The sequence below is a fragment of the Lissotriton helveticus genome, chromosome 4_1 (assembly GCF_964261635.1).
Source record: "Lissotriton helveticus chromosome 4_1, aLisHel1.1, whole genome shotgun sequence".
Lineage (NCBI taxonomy): Eukaryota > Metazoa > Chordata > Amphibia > Caudata > Salamandridae > Lissotriton > Lissotriton helveticus.
Window position 1 is genome coordinate 173,187,458 of NC_136063.1, and position 18,590 is coordinate 173,206,047.

At 45.8% G+C, this 18,590-nt stretch overlaps 1 protein-coding gene across 1 annotated transcript in view; it reads right to left on the reverse strand.

Annotated features, from left to right (window-relative positions):
• LOC144827092 (secreted Ly-6/uPAR-related protein 1-like) overlaps positions 1-18,590 on the reverse strand; it is a 101,820-nt gene that overhangs the window by 3,510 nt on the left and 79,720 nt on the right. The window contains exon 2 of the mRNA XM_078685536.1: positions 7,935-8,054. Within this exon, the coding sequence (XP_078541662.1) occupies positions 7,935-8,054 (120 nt within the window). The remainder of the gene's footprint in view (positions 1-7,934; positions 8,055-18,590) is intronic.

Consider the following 18,590-nt stretch of genomic DNA (forward strand, 5'->3'; position numbering starts at 1 on the left):
TTCAAGCACTGCACTCGTGCTTGTGGCGCGCCCCTGCTCGCTCCCGCAAGGTGGATGCCATCACAAGCATCAGTGTGTGCTTGAAAATGACCAGAGTGACGGCTAAAGGTCCTACTTTGCAGCGCATGCACGCTGTGTAGGCGAGACCTAAAAATCAGTCAAGAGGATTACTGGCAGTCCAGTAATGGTCCTTCCTTTATTATCATGACCTTTTCTTTCTTCGCTGCTCCGTACCCATGAGACAAGTGCCTCCTTTCTCCTGAATTTTATTTGTCACATGTGCAGTGTTTTTTGGTATTGTAATCTACTCACTTCCTTTTTTTTTCAGACACAGGAGGGGGTGTGGGAATGCAGCTCAGTGCAGCGCCAGTATTTTTCATTCTTGTGGGCCGCTTTAACATGGTGGTAGCCTCTGCTGCCTAGAGCACACTTACATTATAGTTAATGGGTACCATAGAGAGACACAACAGAATTCTCTGATGGAACACAATACTCCATTTGAATCAGAGCAGGGCGATTGCTCCAACAGCCTTGGCATCCACAGCACTTGAAGTGAGATGCCATTAAGCAGGCACTTCATTTTTACTCCAGGATGAAATACAAAGGACAGCAGTGTATATCAGTTCTGTCATTATAGCAGGGGTAGATTGCCTGCTGAGTGTACAACTGTCTCTAAATAGGAAATTGTCAGAATGCCATTACAATAAAAAGTTCTTCCTTCGAGAGGGCCTCTTGAACACCATGGCAGGCACATTAAGAGGAGGCCTCACAGAGCACTGCCACCCCCTCGTTCGAATCCCCAGGTCCACCATAAACCAGCTAGTTGACAAGTATTCTTTTTAACTTTGATTTTTTAAAATATTATATTTGCCTAAATAAACTCTGTAAAAATGAATGTATGTGGGGGGGGGGCGTAAACAGCAGCTGCTGCCAAAGAAGGCGTCTCGTTCAGAGAGAGACAAAACGATAAAAAATAACATGTTAGTAAAACGGCAAAATATTGATGGAAAAAATACAAGGATAAAAACTATACAACGATGGCAAAAAATTTCTGAATGATCTGTGGTAATGTCAGCTGGAATATTCAGAAAAATATTGCCATCTTGTGTAGTTGTTATCCTTGTCTTTTTTTCCATCAATAATTCTCCTTCTCCGGTGCCCCCTACAGCTACAGGCAGCTGCAAATCATAAACTATTCACAATAATACTACAGACCTCTCAACTGCAGCCGCAACGAGTCTCCTTTCACTTTTATGATTATGACATCACGATGATCCTGCCTAGACTTGCATGAACTCTGCAAACTCCTACTGGCCAATGAATGCTGCCGGCTGGGTATTGATTAGACCTGGGCAGTAATTTCCATTCTGCTCATGGAATTTGCGTACTTTGGGTAATTTCGCGTTCCGCAGAGATCGTGAAATTGCCAAAAATTCTTTGCTTGTTCGCACTTTCAAAACGCGTATTCGTGAGATATTTCTCGCTGAGCATGCAAACAGCGTTCGCGAACAGGAAAATAGCATTGCGAACGGGCGCAACAAGCAATTCTGCGTGTTTGCTGAACTTTTGCGTGTTTGGGAAGATTTGTTACCGTTTTGCGGAGCTTTGCGTAGTGCGACTACGCAAATTCTGCCCACCCCTAGTATTGATGAGGTACCGTGACCAAATACAGCAGAGGCATGGTGCGAAGCGGCAATTTTAGGAACCATGACCTGCCGCTCTGAACCACAGCAGTGTCAAGTGATGATCATGCGAGTGAGGCTGAAGTCAGCTCGAAGTCCTCAAGTGAGACTTTTAATGAGTGCAACAGCCAGTGCAGCTGAGCCCCGAGGCCGGTGCATGACACTCCTGGTTGACCTGGAATGGATGAAAAAAGTCAGTCCCTTATTTAACTTTGCACAGCGAGTTTGCTGCAGTCACACACTCTGTCAAGCTGAGCACTGCTACTTGCTCAGTAATGCTTGGGCACCCCTTCCTGCTTCTGTTTATGGCTCAGCGCGCAGGGGGAGGAGAGATGAGGTGGGGGTATATAGGCCTCGCAGCACGTATGTGGGGGCTGGGAGAGGGGCAGGGTGGCACAGGTAAAAGTGAGTACACATGCGTGCATAGTCCTAAACTTTCCCGTGGTTGGTTGTATGAAGCATTTAAAAAGACAAAAATGATTTTTTAAATTATTTTCAGGACGACAACAGTCTGCGTGCCTGCATGCTGCGAAGCGGGTTTACCCCTTCTGTCAGGTGTTTCTGTTCTTCTTTGCCTTACGCCAACAGTGTGGTATTTGGGAAGTGTTACAAAATTCAGAGGACGGGCATGGATGTTTCCCAGGGTCTGAGCTGCCGAGGAGCTTGTTGTGGCCTGTGTGATGCTACGCTGCGCCCCTGCCACTGCGCGGTAATAATGGGACACAGGACACGCTATATTCGTCCCCGCGTGGTCCGGACTAGTTCCGTGACCACGCCTCCTTTATTTAAATGGAGCGAGGGCGTGACGTATCACGTCCGCGCTAGCACACTGCTACGTGCGCGGTAACTAGACTGCTCACACGCAGTCTTCGAACATTACACTCCTTTCAACCTTTATTAAAACCAAACCCATAATAACAAAGTCCATTCACAATTCGCTTGCATCGCCTGGACATAAGAAAGTCAACAAAATGTGGCCGGCAGGCCTGTTACCAGTATGAAGATCAGGATCCCAGTCTCAGCCTACTGCGAAGTCCGCCAGCTGCGAAGAGGGGGCTGGGTTTCTTCTTAGTCCATACCCCGCGGCCTCACCTCTGAACAGGACTCTTCGTGGAACATGGGGTCGAGCTGGAGTTGGCGATAGATCACCTCCTGAGGGTTGAGGACTCTCAGTGCTTCGCACTTCAGATGCTGGGGAGCTCCCTGGATGCTGATTTCCATCATTCTCTTGTTCGATCACTGGGGACCGCGCGTTGGGGGTCTTCGGGCTTGTCGTCGCTCTGTCCGGTTCCTGACTGGGTTGGTCTTCAGACGTGGTGGAGGCTCGCTTGAAGAAAGACACATTGCGGGTCACGGTTTCTCCATCCCTTTGAGCGGTAATCATCGTACCGGTCCGGCGCGTGACTGTCCAAGGTCTGGGTTCAAATGGGAGCCTGAACTTGCTCCCTGGATATCGATCTTTTACATAGACTCGATCTCTTTCTCCTATGAATGACTCCTTGGCTCGGCGTCTGAAATTGGCATATTCGTTTGAAAGTTTTCTGTTGAGCAGGGTTTGCTGGGGATTTGCGCCAGATGGGGTCCAGGTGTGATGATTGGGAATGGTGTCTCGGACTATTCTCCCCATCGTGGATGGCCCCGGGGAAGCTGTGGTTGTGTGATGGGGCGTGAGTTGGTATTCTCTCAGGAACGTATATATTGCTTTCCCCAGCGATGTCTCTTCGGCGTGTGCAATCCGGATGACTTTGTTTAATGTCCTCATAAATCTCTCTACCTCACCGTTGGCTTGAGGCCATCTGGGGGTGATTTTCCGGTGCCGTATTCCCCACTCCTGGAGGTAATCGGCAAACTCTTGACTCTGGAATGGCGGGCCGTTGTCGGTCTTGACCTGTTCGAAGATGCCGTGGGTGGCGATGATTTTTTCAAATTTCGCCGTCACTTCTTTGGCAGCCAGTGATGCAATTATTTCCACTTCGGGATACTTGGTCAGGTCATCAATGACAACAAGCATGTAACGGCCATCTGGCAAGTGTCCAAAGTCGGCGCTGACTTGTTCCCAAGGTGCTTTCGAGTTCTCTTCGGTGATCACGGGGGGTGGTGGTTCAGGTGGGCCGGCTGCCTGGCACCAACGACACTCCTTGACCATTTGTTCGACTCTCGCGTCCATTTCCGGGAACCAGACTTTTGCTCTGAGTCTGCTTTTCGTTTTCACCACGCCTTGGTGGCCTCGGTGAGCTAGTTCAACAGCCTGTTGTGTTAGACTCGTGGGCATGACAATCCTGGGTCCCCTGAGGAGGCAACCTTGAGCGTCCACAGATAATTCATCTCTGACCTTGAGGATGGTTTCCAGTGCACGCTTGGCCTCCGGGGTCCTCTGTTGTAGTGAAGCTTGGAGTGTTTTCCAGTCGTTCTGTTGCATGGCAGTTATCGCTAGTTGTAGGACCTCATCACTGCGGGTGGCTTCTACGATCATGTCGATGCTCATGGGTAGGGGTCTCGACCGTTCAAAGATAATTCTCACGTATTCCTCCGTCTCTTCGGCATCTTCCTTTTCTTGGGTGGTTGCTGCCCTCGGGTGCGTGGAGAGTTAGTCAGCGGGGTTGGTTGCACCGGGCTTGAACTCCAGTTTATAATCGTATTCTTGAAGTTGCAGGATCCACTTCTCGATTCTAGGTGGAGGTTTAGACACCGATCCTTTGAATAGGGGAAGCAGGGGTTTATGGTCAGTGGAGACGGTGAATGGGTGTCCGTAAAGGTACACATGGAAATGCCTACAGGCTCAGTGGATGGCAATGGCCTCTCTCTCTATTTGGGAGTAGCGTTGTTCGGTCTCTGTCAGTGACCGGCTTGCATAGGCTATGGGCGCCCAGTCTTCATTTCCTTGGTTCTGTGTTAGCACTGCCCCCAGTCCATACGGGCTAGCGTCTACCGCTATGTTGGTTGCCTTGGTCGGGTCGAAGTAGGAAAGGGTTGTGTTGGCCGACAATGCCGTCTTCGTATTCTGAAATGCTTCCTCTTGTTCGTCTCCCCATTGCCAGGGGGTGGTGGTTTTGGTGAGCTCCCGGAGTGGTCGGGTGATATTCGACAAGTCGGGGATGAACCGCCCACAGAAGTTCACCATCCCCAGGAAGCTCCGAACTTCCGACGTGTTGGTTGGCGCTGGGGCTGCTTGTACGTCTCTCACTTTTTCAGGGTCGGGGGCCACTCCTTTGTCGGAGAAAGTGTATCCGAAGAAACTGATCCTGTTCTGTAGGAATTGACACTTTTCCCGATGAAGCGTTAGGCCTGAGTCTTTGATCCTTTGTAATACGCTTCGGAGTCTCTGGTGGTGTTCTTCCACAGTGTTGGCATATATCAGCAGGTCATCGCTGACATTCAGGACCCCTGTGATCCCGCTTAGGACTTCTCGAATTGTATTCTGGAACACTTCTGCGGCGCTCGATATTCCAAAATTGAGTCGTCGATAACGCCTGAGTCCTACATGAGTAGAAAATGTGGTGATGTACCTGGAGTCCGGGTGCAGTGGTAATTGATGATAACCTGACCTTAGGTCCATTTTGGAGAACCATTTAGCTCCATTGAGTTCACCGAGGATGTCGTCTATGGTCGGTGTTAGATGTCTCTCCCTTCTCACCGCCGCGTTGGGTAGGCGCATGTCGACGCAGATGCGGACTTGTCCTGGTTGTTTGGGCTTCCGCGCTACGACGATCGGCGACACCCAGGGGGTGGGCCCACTGACCTTCTCGATTATGCCTTGCCTTTCGAGGTCTTCTAGTTCTTGTTCCACCTTCTTCCTGAGGTGGAATGCTATACGTCTATGCCGAAGAGCCACGGGCTGAATGGATCGGTCAATGTGTAGTGAAACCTCTTTTCCGCGGAGACAACCAATGCCCTTGAAGGTGTCTTCGAATTCTTCGAGGATCGTGTCCAATTCCTCTTCCAACACCGCCATAGCGAAGGATATCAGGTGTAGTTCTTCAGCTGTTTGGCCGCTGAGTAGCATCCCACTGCCTTCTTTGGTGACGTAGATGGTCGAAAGTGTCTTTTGATCTTGATGTCGTATCTCCGTGTGGAAACACCCGATCAGTGGTATGGGTGTCTTTTGTCCGTAGGCAAAAACTCTGATCTTGGCTGGTTTCAGGGTTGGCTTGTCTCGCAGTTGGTTGTAGACGTTAGCCGCCATGAGTTCGATCGAGGCCCCTGTGTCAATCGTCGCCTTCACCTCTTGGTGTTGTATTGTCAACCTGCACTTTGGGAGTCTCCTTTTCTTCCTCTGCGGCTGATCTATGGCGAATACGTAGTGCACAGGGTAGCTGGTCGCGTCGTCATCCATGTCGTCGCATTCAGGGTCTTCCCGTATAGCATGGGCGGCCTCTGGCTTCGGTTTGGATGATCTGCAGACGGATGCGAAGTGGTTCATGCGTCCGCATGATCCGCATTTTCTCCCGCGCGCTGGGCAGTCTTGAGCCCGGTGTGGCGCGCCTCCACAGTACCCGCAGTCTTGTCGGCGGTCCGGCGGTCTTCCTCTCCCGGCAGGGCGTTGTTTCGGCCGCACCACGTTAACATGCTCCGCCACGTGGACTTGCTCCGTCTTGACTTGCCTGTGGAGTGCTGCTTCCATGTGGGACGCCCTCGCTTGGGACAATTCTTTCGAACGTCCTAGTTTTAGCATATCCGCCAGAGGTTTGCCATCTTCTTGGAGGATCTTTACCCTCAGGTCGGATGAATAACAGCCTTGGATAATTTGGCCGCGAATTTCTTCTTGCTCGTCGCGGAAACCGCACGTGCTCGCCAGCTCTTTCAGGCGCCCATGGAATGCGTCTAGGGATTCTTCTGCGTCTTGACGTGCCTGTCTGAAGATAAACCGCTCGTAGTCCTTACTTTGCATAGGCTCAAAGTGAGCGTTGAGCGCCGTGAGCAACGTGAGATAGGTGTGAGGGGTAGCTTCCACCAGGGTCTTATAGATCCGGTAAATGTCCTTCCCACCCAGGTGTAGGAGGAGCGCTCTGCGCCTTTCCCTCCCCGTGCCTGCTCCTTCAAAATAAAATTGTAGCCTTTCCACCCAGTCCTTCCATCTAGGGGCCAGGGATGCAGGAGCACCATCCACGGTGAATGGCTCAATGGGTGGAATATTCGCCATCTTGAGGGGTAGGAGGGACCCTTGAAGCAAGGTGCACGTGGGGTGAGGATGACGTAAGCTGGGTGTTCCTCACCGTGTGGAGCGCCAATACTTGATGGCAGAGCGTGCTTCAGGCAGTCGTCGACAGCGGGGCCGATGAGCTGGGTCACCCAGGGCTGTGCTCACCTCTGACCTCTGAGCCTGTGAGGATGCAGGAGTAGAGAGGGATTCTTGTGTGCGAGGTAGCACCAGCGCCACTACTCTGATGCCAGGTGCCACGTGGGGGCCTCACGGGGCCTGCCAGGGCCAGGAGTTCCAAGAGCAGGTGGCTGAATGGGGGCTAGTAGTGCTTCACAGCACAGAGTGGGCACGTGAGACCTTCGTCGCCATTGTTGTGGCCTGTGTGATGCTACGCAGCGCCCCTGCCGCTGCGCGGTAATAATGGGACACAGGACACGCTATATTCGTCCCCGCGTGGTCCGGACTAGTTCCGTGACCACGCCTCCTTTATTTATATGGAGCGCGGGCGTGACGTATCACGTCCGCGCTAGCACACTGCTACGTGCGCGGTAACTAGACTGCTCACACGCAGTCTTCGAACATTACAGAGCTCATGCTTGGCTGCCTACAATTCTGCAGGAGGGTGCTTTCCTGTAGCAAACAAGTGCACTATGACTCCAAACACGGGCGCTAGCTTTAAGTCTAAAACACAAGTTAAAAAGAAAGAGTGTGCCGGAAGTATTCAAATGGCCTGAAGTGAAATAACCCAAGTTAGGAGGCAAGTCGCAATGGGCGTGACAAACAACCCCATAGGAGGGACACATGGCACCATTGACCAAACAAAAGAAAAGCATTTGGAAAAAGCACAGGGAGATACCAATTAACAGTGGTCAAACTACTAAAACTAAATACTGCATGCCTTGCAGAGCAGCGCATGCGCGCTGACTACTCTCCACATAAAAAGGGCAAATTGTAACCAAGGCACAGAGACAAAAGCTCCCATACTTACTGTACCCTATATCCACATTCCAGGTACAGGCTACCAATACAAGTATAATCCGACCGTACTAGGGTGACGATGCAACTCAGCACAACCTGAACACTCCACTTCTAATTATAATTTGAGAACTTACGGCTATCCTCCGAATACTGCTTCGTCTTGCATGTTTCAAATGGATTAGAACAATTTTTAATATCCGTGCATTTCTCTATGGCAGTGGGAGACGGGCAGTGGTAACACAGAAGAGGATGACCTGGAAAACAAAAAAAAGATAATTGCTGCTTGCAGTTGCATTTTTTCCAAGGAGTGTACAATCAAGCACTGAAAAGTTGCATTTAACAGTAGAACTGAATTACCTCCTGTCAGTCACTCTTGTCCCAGTCCTAATACACCAAAGGCTTCTCCTCACACACAGAACTGCTTGCTATCCAAGTCAATATGAACTGATACAACATTCATGACACTCCTCTCCCTTAAAAGGCAGAGACAATCACCACACTTCATGTTATTTCCAAGTGTTATAAGTAGTTTGTCAACCTTGTGGATGCCTCAAGTGGGATGGATTGGAATGTAAGACTGTGACAAGGAAAACAAGGTCATTACCTCCTCACCCTTATTTCTTGTCCAAGTGCTAACCAAATGAGAATATACCCAAGACAAACAAAAAAACAAAAAAAACAGAGACAGTATACTGCTATGTCCAATGAAATGTTATATTAATATAACCAGCACTGATCACTGATGCTAATTGGTATGTTCCAAAATTTGTTGATTAGCAATCACTGATTGTCAGGTTATAATTGGACATAAATGTATTTAGTAGAGCACGTGACTGCTAAACAAATGAACATTTTGGAAGCTATTTCAATAGTTGGGAATGGGGTGTGAGAGCTGTTTTCTTTTCTGTTTGCTTTAAACTCATTAGAAACTGAGCTTATGCTAACATAGCTCATGTTTCCACCGCCCTCCATCTTGAAGTGATGTCGTAACACACCACGCGATAACAGGTGCAATTGTTTTCTTGTAAATAAAGAAATGCCAGCTTTCCATTAATGAACGCAGAATGTCTGCAGAGACTTCTCACCACACTGTACCGAATCAAGGAAATCCCAACAATCCTAGGCTATTGTTTGTACAATGTATCAACTATAATGCTGGAATAAACTGTGAGAATGACAAAATTCAATGGACTAGTGCTTTGGAAGAATGCTCAAGCGTATTCTGTAATAAAACGTTCCTTCTTGCTGGTTCCTCATTGAGTCATATCCTGAGATTCATGTACTTGTGTAGTAGTGTATAGAAACATTTTCTAAAGTCCTATAAAAGGAATCCCCCTTTCTCTGTACCAAGAGGCCTCTATTCCCCAATCTTCAGTGGTGAATAAAAGCTGGATTTTCCTTAGAACTTTACTGAGTTCTTTACACTTATAATGTATATGCTTTGCTTCTAAACCTACTGATGGTGCATTTTCCTCAATTTGACTATTAATCATTATATATACCTTTGAAACTTTGATCTGTGCCTGTCCTTCATACCGAGAATGCCACAACTCTGTTTATGGAAAGAGATTTCGCATGCATTTAGACAGGTCCAATCTGGGAGCACCAAAGCCTGTAAAAGGATTACACCACTCCCAGACCAAGCCGTTGGCGTGCTTTTGGGCATGGTACTAAAGGACTGGTTTGCACACCAGCAGATCGGTCTGGGTGTCAGGAATGTTGAAAACTATTTTCTTATTAGATCAAATACTGGCTTGGCTAGTGAGGAAGTTTGGTGTGCAATGACGAATCCCAAAATGTGTTAGGACTGACAGGAGGAAGACCAGGAATTCAGAAGTAATGAAGATTACTGCTAAGTAACTGGGTCATTAATGATTGTGCAACGAGAATGTTAGTTAAGCACAGTTTTGTGTGGACCAACCTGGGAAGAATCTCTGTCTTATTTAGGGTTTGGCAGGGCGGAAAGAATGCTATAAAGTCCTTCTACCCTGACAACCCCATGGTTTTCCCACTATATTTAGAGTTAGGGAAAATTCTTGGGGGCATATGTACAAGGAATTAACACCAACGTAGCATACATTTTTCAACATTATGGTGGCTTTTTTTTAATCGCCATATTTACAAGTTGCAGCTAACCGCGGTTTACAGCAGTTTGCTGGCAAAATCGTCTGTTTTTCAGATCTCCATTTCTGTTAGTGATTACTAACGAAAATGAAATGCAAGGTAAGTGTTCCCATGCAGAAACGGCTGCTAACCCCACTTCCAGATATTTTCAAGGGATTCCAGGTCCAGCAATACTTTCCAGAAACAGCTGCTAAGGCCCATTAGTGGCTGGATTTTGAGACGAGAAAAAAGGTGGTCTTAAAAAAATTGCGATAAAAAAACAGTACATAAGGGAGACTACCTCAGGGCCTCATTTACTAACCTACTGATGCCATTGAGGTACTACTCTTGCAGCTCAAAGCCCCAAGAAGACCACCACAACAACCACCGCCACTGCCTCCACGACCACCACAGAGACAGCGCCAAAGAAGACAGCAGGCCTATTGCCAACACACCACCCTGGTAGACCTACCCCCCGAGTACTGGAAATCTAGTCATTGCAGTGGTCATTTATACTTTCTGTAATCATTTTTGAGAATTTCTGACATATGTGATATGTGATAGCCCACTACAGGCTTAAAAGGAGCTCCATCCTCCGCATACAGAACCAGATAACCCCCAGGCTGTAGGCACCATCACAGCATAGCACCAACATCCCTCCGCAGACAAAGCTATTAGCAGTGCTGCACATGTTGGCTCTGGTACCTTCCAAGCAACTACTGCCAGAGTTGCTGGAGACTTCCAGTAATCCTTTTCAATGTTCCTCCCAACTGTCTTGGATACCATTATAAGCCTGACGCCACAGCACCTATGCTTCCCCAACACTGTGCATGAACAGCTTGACTCTAAGCGAAGCTTCAATGCCATTGCTGTGTTCCTGCATGTGTTGGGGCAATTGACTGCACCTATGTTCTTCTTGTATCCCTTTTGCAGACACTGCACACATCTACCGAAACAGGAAGCACACACACTCCATGAATGTGCAGGCAATTGTGGACCACCGGGGCTTGTTCACCAATGTTGTCGCTAAGTTTCAAGGGAGTGTGCATGACTCCTACATCTTTCGACAGTCCATCATCAATCAGCGGTTTGAAAATCGCACATATGGAAATGGACTTCTTGTTGGTAAGTACTAACTGAACACACCACACACCTCAAGTCCCCAATCATGTAGCTCAAAAATGTGATAATGCACATCTAGCAAATGTAATACAACATGCCTTGTAATAGGTCCACCAACCATACACAAGAACCCAAGGGACTGCGGTTAGTGGGGGTAGCCTTATAGACAAACTTTCCTCAAAGGTCCTGCCCCTCCGTCACACATTTGCAAATGCTGGAAGAGGTCAGAAACAAGTAGGTGTGATGGAGGGTCAAGCCCTATGAGGAAAGTGTGAACACAAGGACTAAACGCAGTACCATGTGACACATTAAATCCATCTGAATAGGGGACACAGAAAACACTACAGAACTGGATGGGAGAAGAGCATACCTTCTACCTTTTCACAAGAGTGCAGCTGTCTGCGCCATCAATTGAAGACCCAGGGAGGTAAGCCCATTTCACCATGAAGAAAACCCAGGACCCAAGTGGTCGACCCAATAGCGGTGAAACATGTTGGCATGGCATGAGGACCCTCATCTCCTGACGACACCCGTTAATTTTCTTTATCACATCCCCTGTGACTCAGTCATCAAAGGAATACGTGGAGATGGAGTATGATTTATAATCTGCAGACCCACTGGCCTATCTCCCCTAGGTGCACCCTGAGATATGGTTGCGCCCACCCTGACCTTTAGGAGTCAGGGTGAACCCGAGGATGAAGCATGGAATTGAGGTCTTCCCAGCATTTGAGCGGCTGAGGCCACAAGAGTTCATTGCCGAGCTTTCATTACACTGGATGGGATACCTCTGGTGAATAGTATTTCATTTGGGAGAACATATCCACACCAGGGAATACCTCTCTACCCTTGTGGGTTAGATGAAGGGCTATTCTACCATAGCCAAGTATAACATGCATATGACTACCCTGGTGAGGTTCAGCAATATGATGCACAAAAGCTGAAATATCAATGTGTGTCGAATGTTAACTGGCACACACAAGGACATCAATGTATATGTAGGTTCATATATCTGACAAGTGAAAGTTAAGCATTGTGCAGTTACTAATGCTAAAGTGTAAGTTTTAGGGATGTTTTGAGGGTCAGATGTGAATTTTGTGGTGTGTTTTGTGGTCAAGGATTAATTTTATGGTGTATTTTGGGGTCTGATATGAATTGTAGGGTGTGTTTTGGGCTCAGAGATGAAATTTCATCAAATCCTGTTAATCTGAGAAACAACTTGCACTTAGTGTCCTATTTTGTCCGCCTTAACGCAAACGCTATAATTCTTTCATAACCGCTATGATAAATAATTCCTAAATACATGTAACAACACAAAATATTACTGCTAAAGCCAATTTGCGTGCAGAATCTCACCACATAGTCACAAAACGGCCCGCAAACACACAGGAAGTGGTCAGCATGCATCCTGCGTACTGTAGGAGTACTGTGCACTTTCACTTTCTCTTTCGAGCACACTGCTGGTGACTGTAGAGAGTGGTGGAGGTGTTTGGAGTAGTGTGCTGGTTATTTTGGATTTTGAGGGTGTTGTTGTGTCCTGTGAACTGTCCCTAGTGTCTCTCCGAAGTCTTGCGTACTTGTCCTTACGAGTTTTTTGTGTCTTGTACTAAAACTTGTTGGGTGTTTGTCCAAGTGGTAATTTATATCATTAATAGTTGTTGGGGTATATATTTGGGCTTCATTTTTGTAGGAGTGGGTTTAGGTGTATTCTGGGAAAAGGTGGGTGTGGGTAGGGAGGGCAGGATGCCGGAGGGGTGGTTGGGGGATTCCTCTGGCTTGTTAAGTACTACCTGCCCTTGATGGTTGAGAGTGGGGGCGGATCATGAAGGGATATGCCGTACATGTGCGAAAGGTGAGGTGGGAGAATTTGAGAAGTCAGATGCTGCGGTCTTCGGTGTGAACAGGACTGTCCGATAATTGGAGCACTGATGGCAGGATTGCGTGTGCCATGAGGGTGACATGTTGGACCACCTGGGAGTCCTCCTTGGCACACAATGTGCTAAGTACAACCTCAAAATTGTTAAATGAACACTTTAGTAACAAATCAAAAATGCTGTCTGTAACACAATGGGATATATAGTCAAGAAAGTGGCGGAGTGAGATGTTAGCCGTTATGCCTTCAAGCCTAACTCTACCACTTCAGAAAAACTAGCCGGCACCATATTTACAAACATATGGTGCAGGCTTGCGTTTCTCCATGCACTGGCGCGACACTTAGCAGTGTAGTGCCAACCCAGGCACCCTTGCACCATAGTGCAAGGGTGTCTGTGCACAGGGAAAAGAATGTTCATGTACAGGAAGGGTCACCTTCCTGTACATAAACAATCCAAGGCATTTTGCTTTTTCCGTTTGTGCTGCACAATGCAGCACACTTGGAAAAAGCAAAACAGATGAGAAATAATGCATTTCTCCTCGTTTTGCAAAGTTAGGATCAGGTTTTCCCTGACCTTAACTTTTGGCGCTGCCTCCTATGTACACTGCCCCTGTACCTAGGTTTTGTGTAACGTTTGATGAGATAGGAGAAATTGTTCATTTAAAAAAGGACATCTACAGAATGTCATACACCATCAATAGTTGTGACACACCCTTGTGCGAGCGGCACCAATGCTGTTGTCTACAGACCATTATTTATTTTGTTTATTTATTTTGAAGGTTTTATATAGTGCAGACAAGACCCGTTGCGTGTATCAGAGCGCTTTAGAGGCACATATAGGAAACAAACAGTTCAATGTCACACACAATGGTAATACAAGTTATATACAGTTCAATGTCGCACATAATGGTAATATAAGTTATATACAGAGCTCATGTGAATTTCGATAAGAGAATAGATTCTCTGGTGAGTGGGGGCCTGTGTTGGCACTGAGTTGATAAACTTCACGCCATCGCCGGGGGACACGCAGGGCGGCATCACATTATTTTACATATGGTGCAGCCCTGTGTTACAGAAGTGAAGGAGCAAGGCGCTACACCTGGATGGCAAATGCCTCTCTCCTCCAATTACTTGTACATGTCCTCCTCAGTCAGGGTATGTGACAGCACCATCATTTGACACTGACAGTCTCATTGTGTTTTGATACTATATGTCACATTGCGCACTACCATGTCAGTGTCAGAATCATGTTGTAACTGATCCTTAAATCAACATTGCATTGTCCATGTCACTTTCAAACTTCACAATCTTTTGTTACAGTGTAGGCTCCCATGTTTCACTGACATTGTCTTTCAGAGTTGAACAATGAACATTGACATAGTCATCAGGACTCACATATTGTCATTGCTCTTATTTTACAGACAACATGTCGCCAGAGGAGGCCCACGCGTTTCAGGACAGGAAAGACCGATATCTGAAAATACGCCAGGTGGCCAAGGGCTATCACAACATGGCGAGGAGGCAACAAGCTGACCGGGCAGCTGGGAGGTGGAAGTCTATGCCCGCAGTAGTACTACACCGGATGCATAGGGGCAAACATTCCATAACGGGCACCTCTGGTGACAGGCCTGGGTTCCGACATGGAAAGAGACCAGCACATCACCCGAGACACCACACAGACAAGCTGCTGCTTCTGGATCCAGCACACAATCTGGTGCCCCCTCACAGCCACACGGACAAGGAACAATGCCATCTGCAGCACAAACACAATTATTTGAATTTATCATGAGGGACCGTTGCTGCATGATGGACATGAACGTTAGACTGGCACAAATTGAACGGGAAATGGTGGAGCACACCACCCACCTGCAGTACATTCAGGCTGCCCTGGGTCTCCCATTTTGACTCTGAACAATAGTGACCCATCCCCCTTTTTTCTGTCCCCCCAATGTTTTTTCATATTATTAGTTAGAGCTAGGTATGTTTTGTAAGTGTTAGGTAGTGTAGTTGTAGTGTAGGAATATGTTGTGTAAGATTTTAACATCATTTTATATTTTTATTCTTTTGTGTATTATTTGGGGATATGTTTCCTTGTCCTTTGGGTGGGGGGTAGATGTATTTGTTGTAATATAAAAATAAAATACAAAACATATATATATTTGTGTAGGATAACTGTGTAGTCAGTTTATGGTTAGCTAAGATGTATTTGTACTGCCTTCTGATATGCTTTAAGGGTGGTAGGGGGGTTGATGTCTTAGATATGTTGTGGCGTGTGTAGGATTAGTTACGGTAGATAGTTTAGAATAGCATTCACTTAGTTAAGATTAGGTTAGTTGTAGTAATGCTTAGTGTTAGCTTAGGGTAGTTAATTTAGTTAATTGATAATAAATGTTTACTGTTTTTTTATCCTGGTTGCACTTATGTCAGAAGTGGTTTGGCGGAGTGGTGCTTTTTACTTTGTATACAACTTATTCATTCACAGAACAATCATTTGAATGTGTGCGTGTGGTCATGACGTTACTCAGCTGGACAGATAGTGTAAGGATCCATTTCATTTGAGCACAGGAAACTTGCATGGATTACAGGGAGGTAAGTAGTAGTTATTCCTTAGGCTAGGGACACTCTTTTGCGAAGTTTAACATCGTATGTGTGACTCACAGCGTTGGACAGCACATTGTTGTCCATTTATAACACAATGTAGGAAAATGGCCATGAGCAAACATTGATATTGCAACTCTTATTCATCATGAAGATGGATGTATGCGCCGTGTTCCCCAGATTATGGCCCCAACCTGCCTTTCACATGCGCCTGGTGCTGAGTCCATCTACCTTGCACAGTTTGCAAGTGCAAGTGTGTCAGCATTATGGAAATTGGATGTTACTGTGTAGGGAGGCTCACCTTCCTGCCCATGCAGAATGTTTTTTTTTAGATAGTTTTTTTATTAAAGTCCAGAAATAACAATGCATTAAATCCATTAAAGCCAATACATCCATCAAAAGAAATTGCCTTTAGGCAAACATAAAATTTCCCCAAAATCCTAAATAATACACAAAGCATTATGAAGTCAGGGACATATACACACAAACCAAGTAAGAAGTGTTTTTTAAACACATACATAGGGTGATCCCCCCTCGAAATCTCAGTTAAAATACGTAGCCCATATTTTTCCAAATTTCCTAAGACCCCCCACACGTAGTGCATAAGTGCGTTCACTTTTTCTAACTGCATTCATTTTATGGGCCCATTCCAGGACAGAAGGGATCGCAATGGTGCTCCACCTTTGCAATAAAAGTGATCTAGCAACTGCCATTGCAATATATACAAATTTAACCAAATGGTCAGAAAGGGAAAGGTCAGGATCTTAATTTAATAACGATTAACAAATCACTAACTGCTAATTGAGTACCACATTCCATTTCCAAACAGCAAAAGATGTCCTTCCAAAACTTCTGGATCATAGGGCATTGTAACATTATATGCGACCAATTGGCTAAAGGATAATTGATGCAGCGAAAGTAGTGTGGTGAATGATTGGCATACATTTTCAACAGAGATAAAGGGGTTTGGTAAAGTTGCCATTTGCTAAAGAAAAGCATTCTATGCCAATTTTCACCTCTAAGCGTATTAAAGTTAAGATTATTAATAGATGACCACAAGTTGGCTGAGATTTCTAGGTCTTCACAATCCATCCATTTTTTAATAGCCTTCTGCCCAAGATCTAGGGCCCTGACTGAGGCTAAGCGCTTTTTCCTTGCCCCAGGTTTCCTGCCAGATGAATCTTCTAAAAGTTCGTTGGCTAGCTGATGTTGTTCGCTAATTTGAGAGACATCTAGCTCAGCAAGGAATTTAAGGAAGATATTATATGACCCCAAAAGAATAAAATCATTAACAATTAGATGTGCCATTTCGCTCATGGTCAGCCATTTTCCATTCCTCAGAAAATCTGAAACCTTACAAAATCCTACCGACACCCATTTTAAAGTGAGTACTGAGGATTGTGTGATCCCTGCTAGTGGTAAAATATCAGCTAGTAAAGTGATTGAGTTGATTACCGGAATGGAATATCTTTTATAAAGTGCCTGTGGTTTTTTAAAAAACAGTGAAAGCACTTATAGCGAACCCGCTTAGGGGATTGGAAAATAGACAATGAGGAATGGATTTGACTTTCCTTACACATTAATTCCTTAAAGCAATTAACAAAAAGATTTGACTGTGGTTGAGCTTGAAATCTAGACAAATACTGAGCGAAATGGGCATAGTAATAATCCCTGAGATTCGTGAGGGCTAAACCTCATTGGTTCCGTTCTTCGTATAAAGTGCTAAGTGCAATACGTGATGATTTTTTTGTCCAACGAAAAGCTGTAAACAATAGACTCTACTTGGGTGAAAAAGGAGCTTGACAAACAACAAGGAATGGTTAAAAACTAAAAATTAAACAGAGTAAGAAGAGACATTTAAATCAAGGCAACCCGGCCTAAAAGGCATACCGGCAAAGAGTTTCAGCGTGAAAACGCCTGGATTTTCCGCAAGAGCGGAAGAAAATTCAGATGATGTAAATCAGAAACTCTTTCAGAAAAATATACTTCAAGATATCTTTTAGGATGGGTGTTGGCACAAGCGAGGATATCCGGGCGCAGATCCAAGCCTGCACCACCGCATTGTAAAATGTTGTTTTTCCTTTTATTAATGCAATACCCCAAAGAGCCTCAAAGTCTTCAAAGACCTGGAAGACTTTGGCATGAACCTCTATTTCTTGTTTGATAATGAGCATGATATCGTCGGCGTATAATTTCAATTTTGTCATTGATGGAATAGGGAGACGGATATCAGCACACTTCCTTATAGCTATCGCCAACGGTTCGATAAAAAAAGCAAACAAAACCGGTGACAAAGGGAACCCTTGCCTTGTGCCCCGTTTTACTTTGACCTGCCCGGCCACCAAGTTGTTAACAATTACATTAGCTTCCGCATTAATATATAAATTATGAATCAGGGCCGTGATCTTTGAAGGGATACCAAAGTGATCTAGAATCTTAAACAATGTTTCCCACACAACAAGGTCAAAAGCCTTCTCGCTGTCTAGTAGAAGGACTAACGCTAGTATCCTTTGAGTCTCAAAATAATCTAAAAGCCGCCTCTGATAGATAATGTGTGTTAGATGCTAGCTGCCTCTCGGCGATAAAACCGTTCTGGTCCGAATGTATCAATTGTGCTGTGTGATGATTAAACTGAAGTGACAACAATTTAGTAACGATTTTATAGTCTGAGTGTCTGAGTTTAATAATGTTATCGGGCGATAGAAGTTCAGATTCTCACTGTTCTTGCCTTTTTTCAGAAAGCTGACTATGTTGCCTTGTCTAAATGACTCGGGTATTTCCCCCCCCCCCTTTGAGCATGAAATTTGCCAAATGAAGGAAAATGTTCGCCACTGAACTAAAAAAAACTTTAAAAAATTCAGGAGGGAACCCATCCGGGCCACAGGCCTTGCCATTTGGCAGATTTTTAATGACCCCCTTCAGCTCTTCCATAGTGAATGGACTTGCCATAGAAAGTTTCTCTAAATCTGAAAGTATTGGGGGGCTGTTGTTCTGCAAAAATTCTTCTAACAAGGTCATATCCACAGTCTGATGTTGACCATAAATGGACTCATAATGCCATGGCATTATTTCCCCAATTTTAGCTGTGTCGCCTATG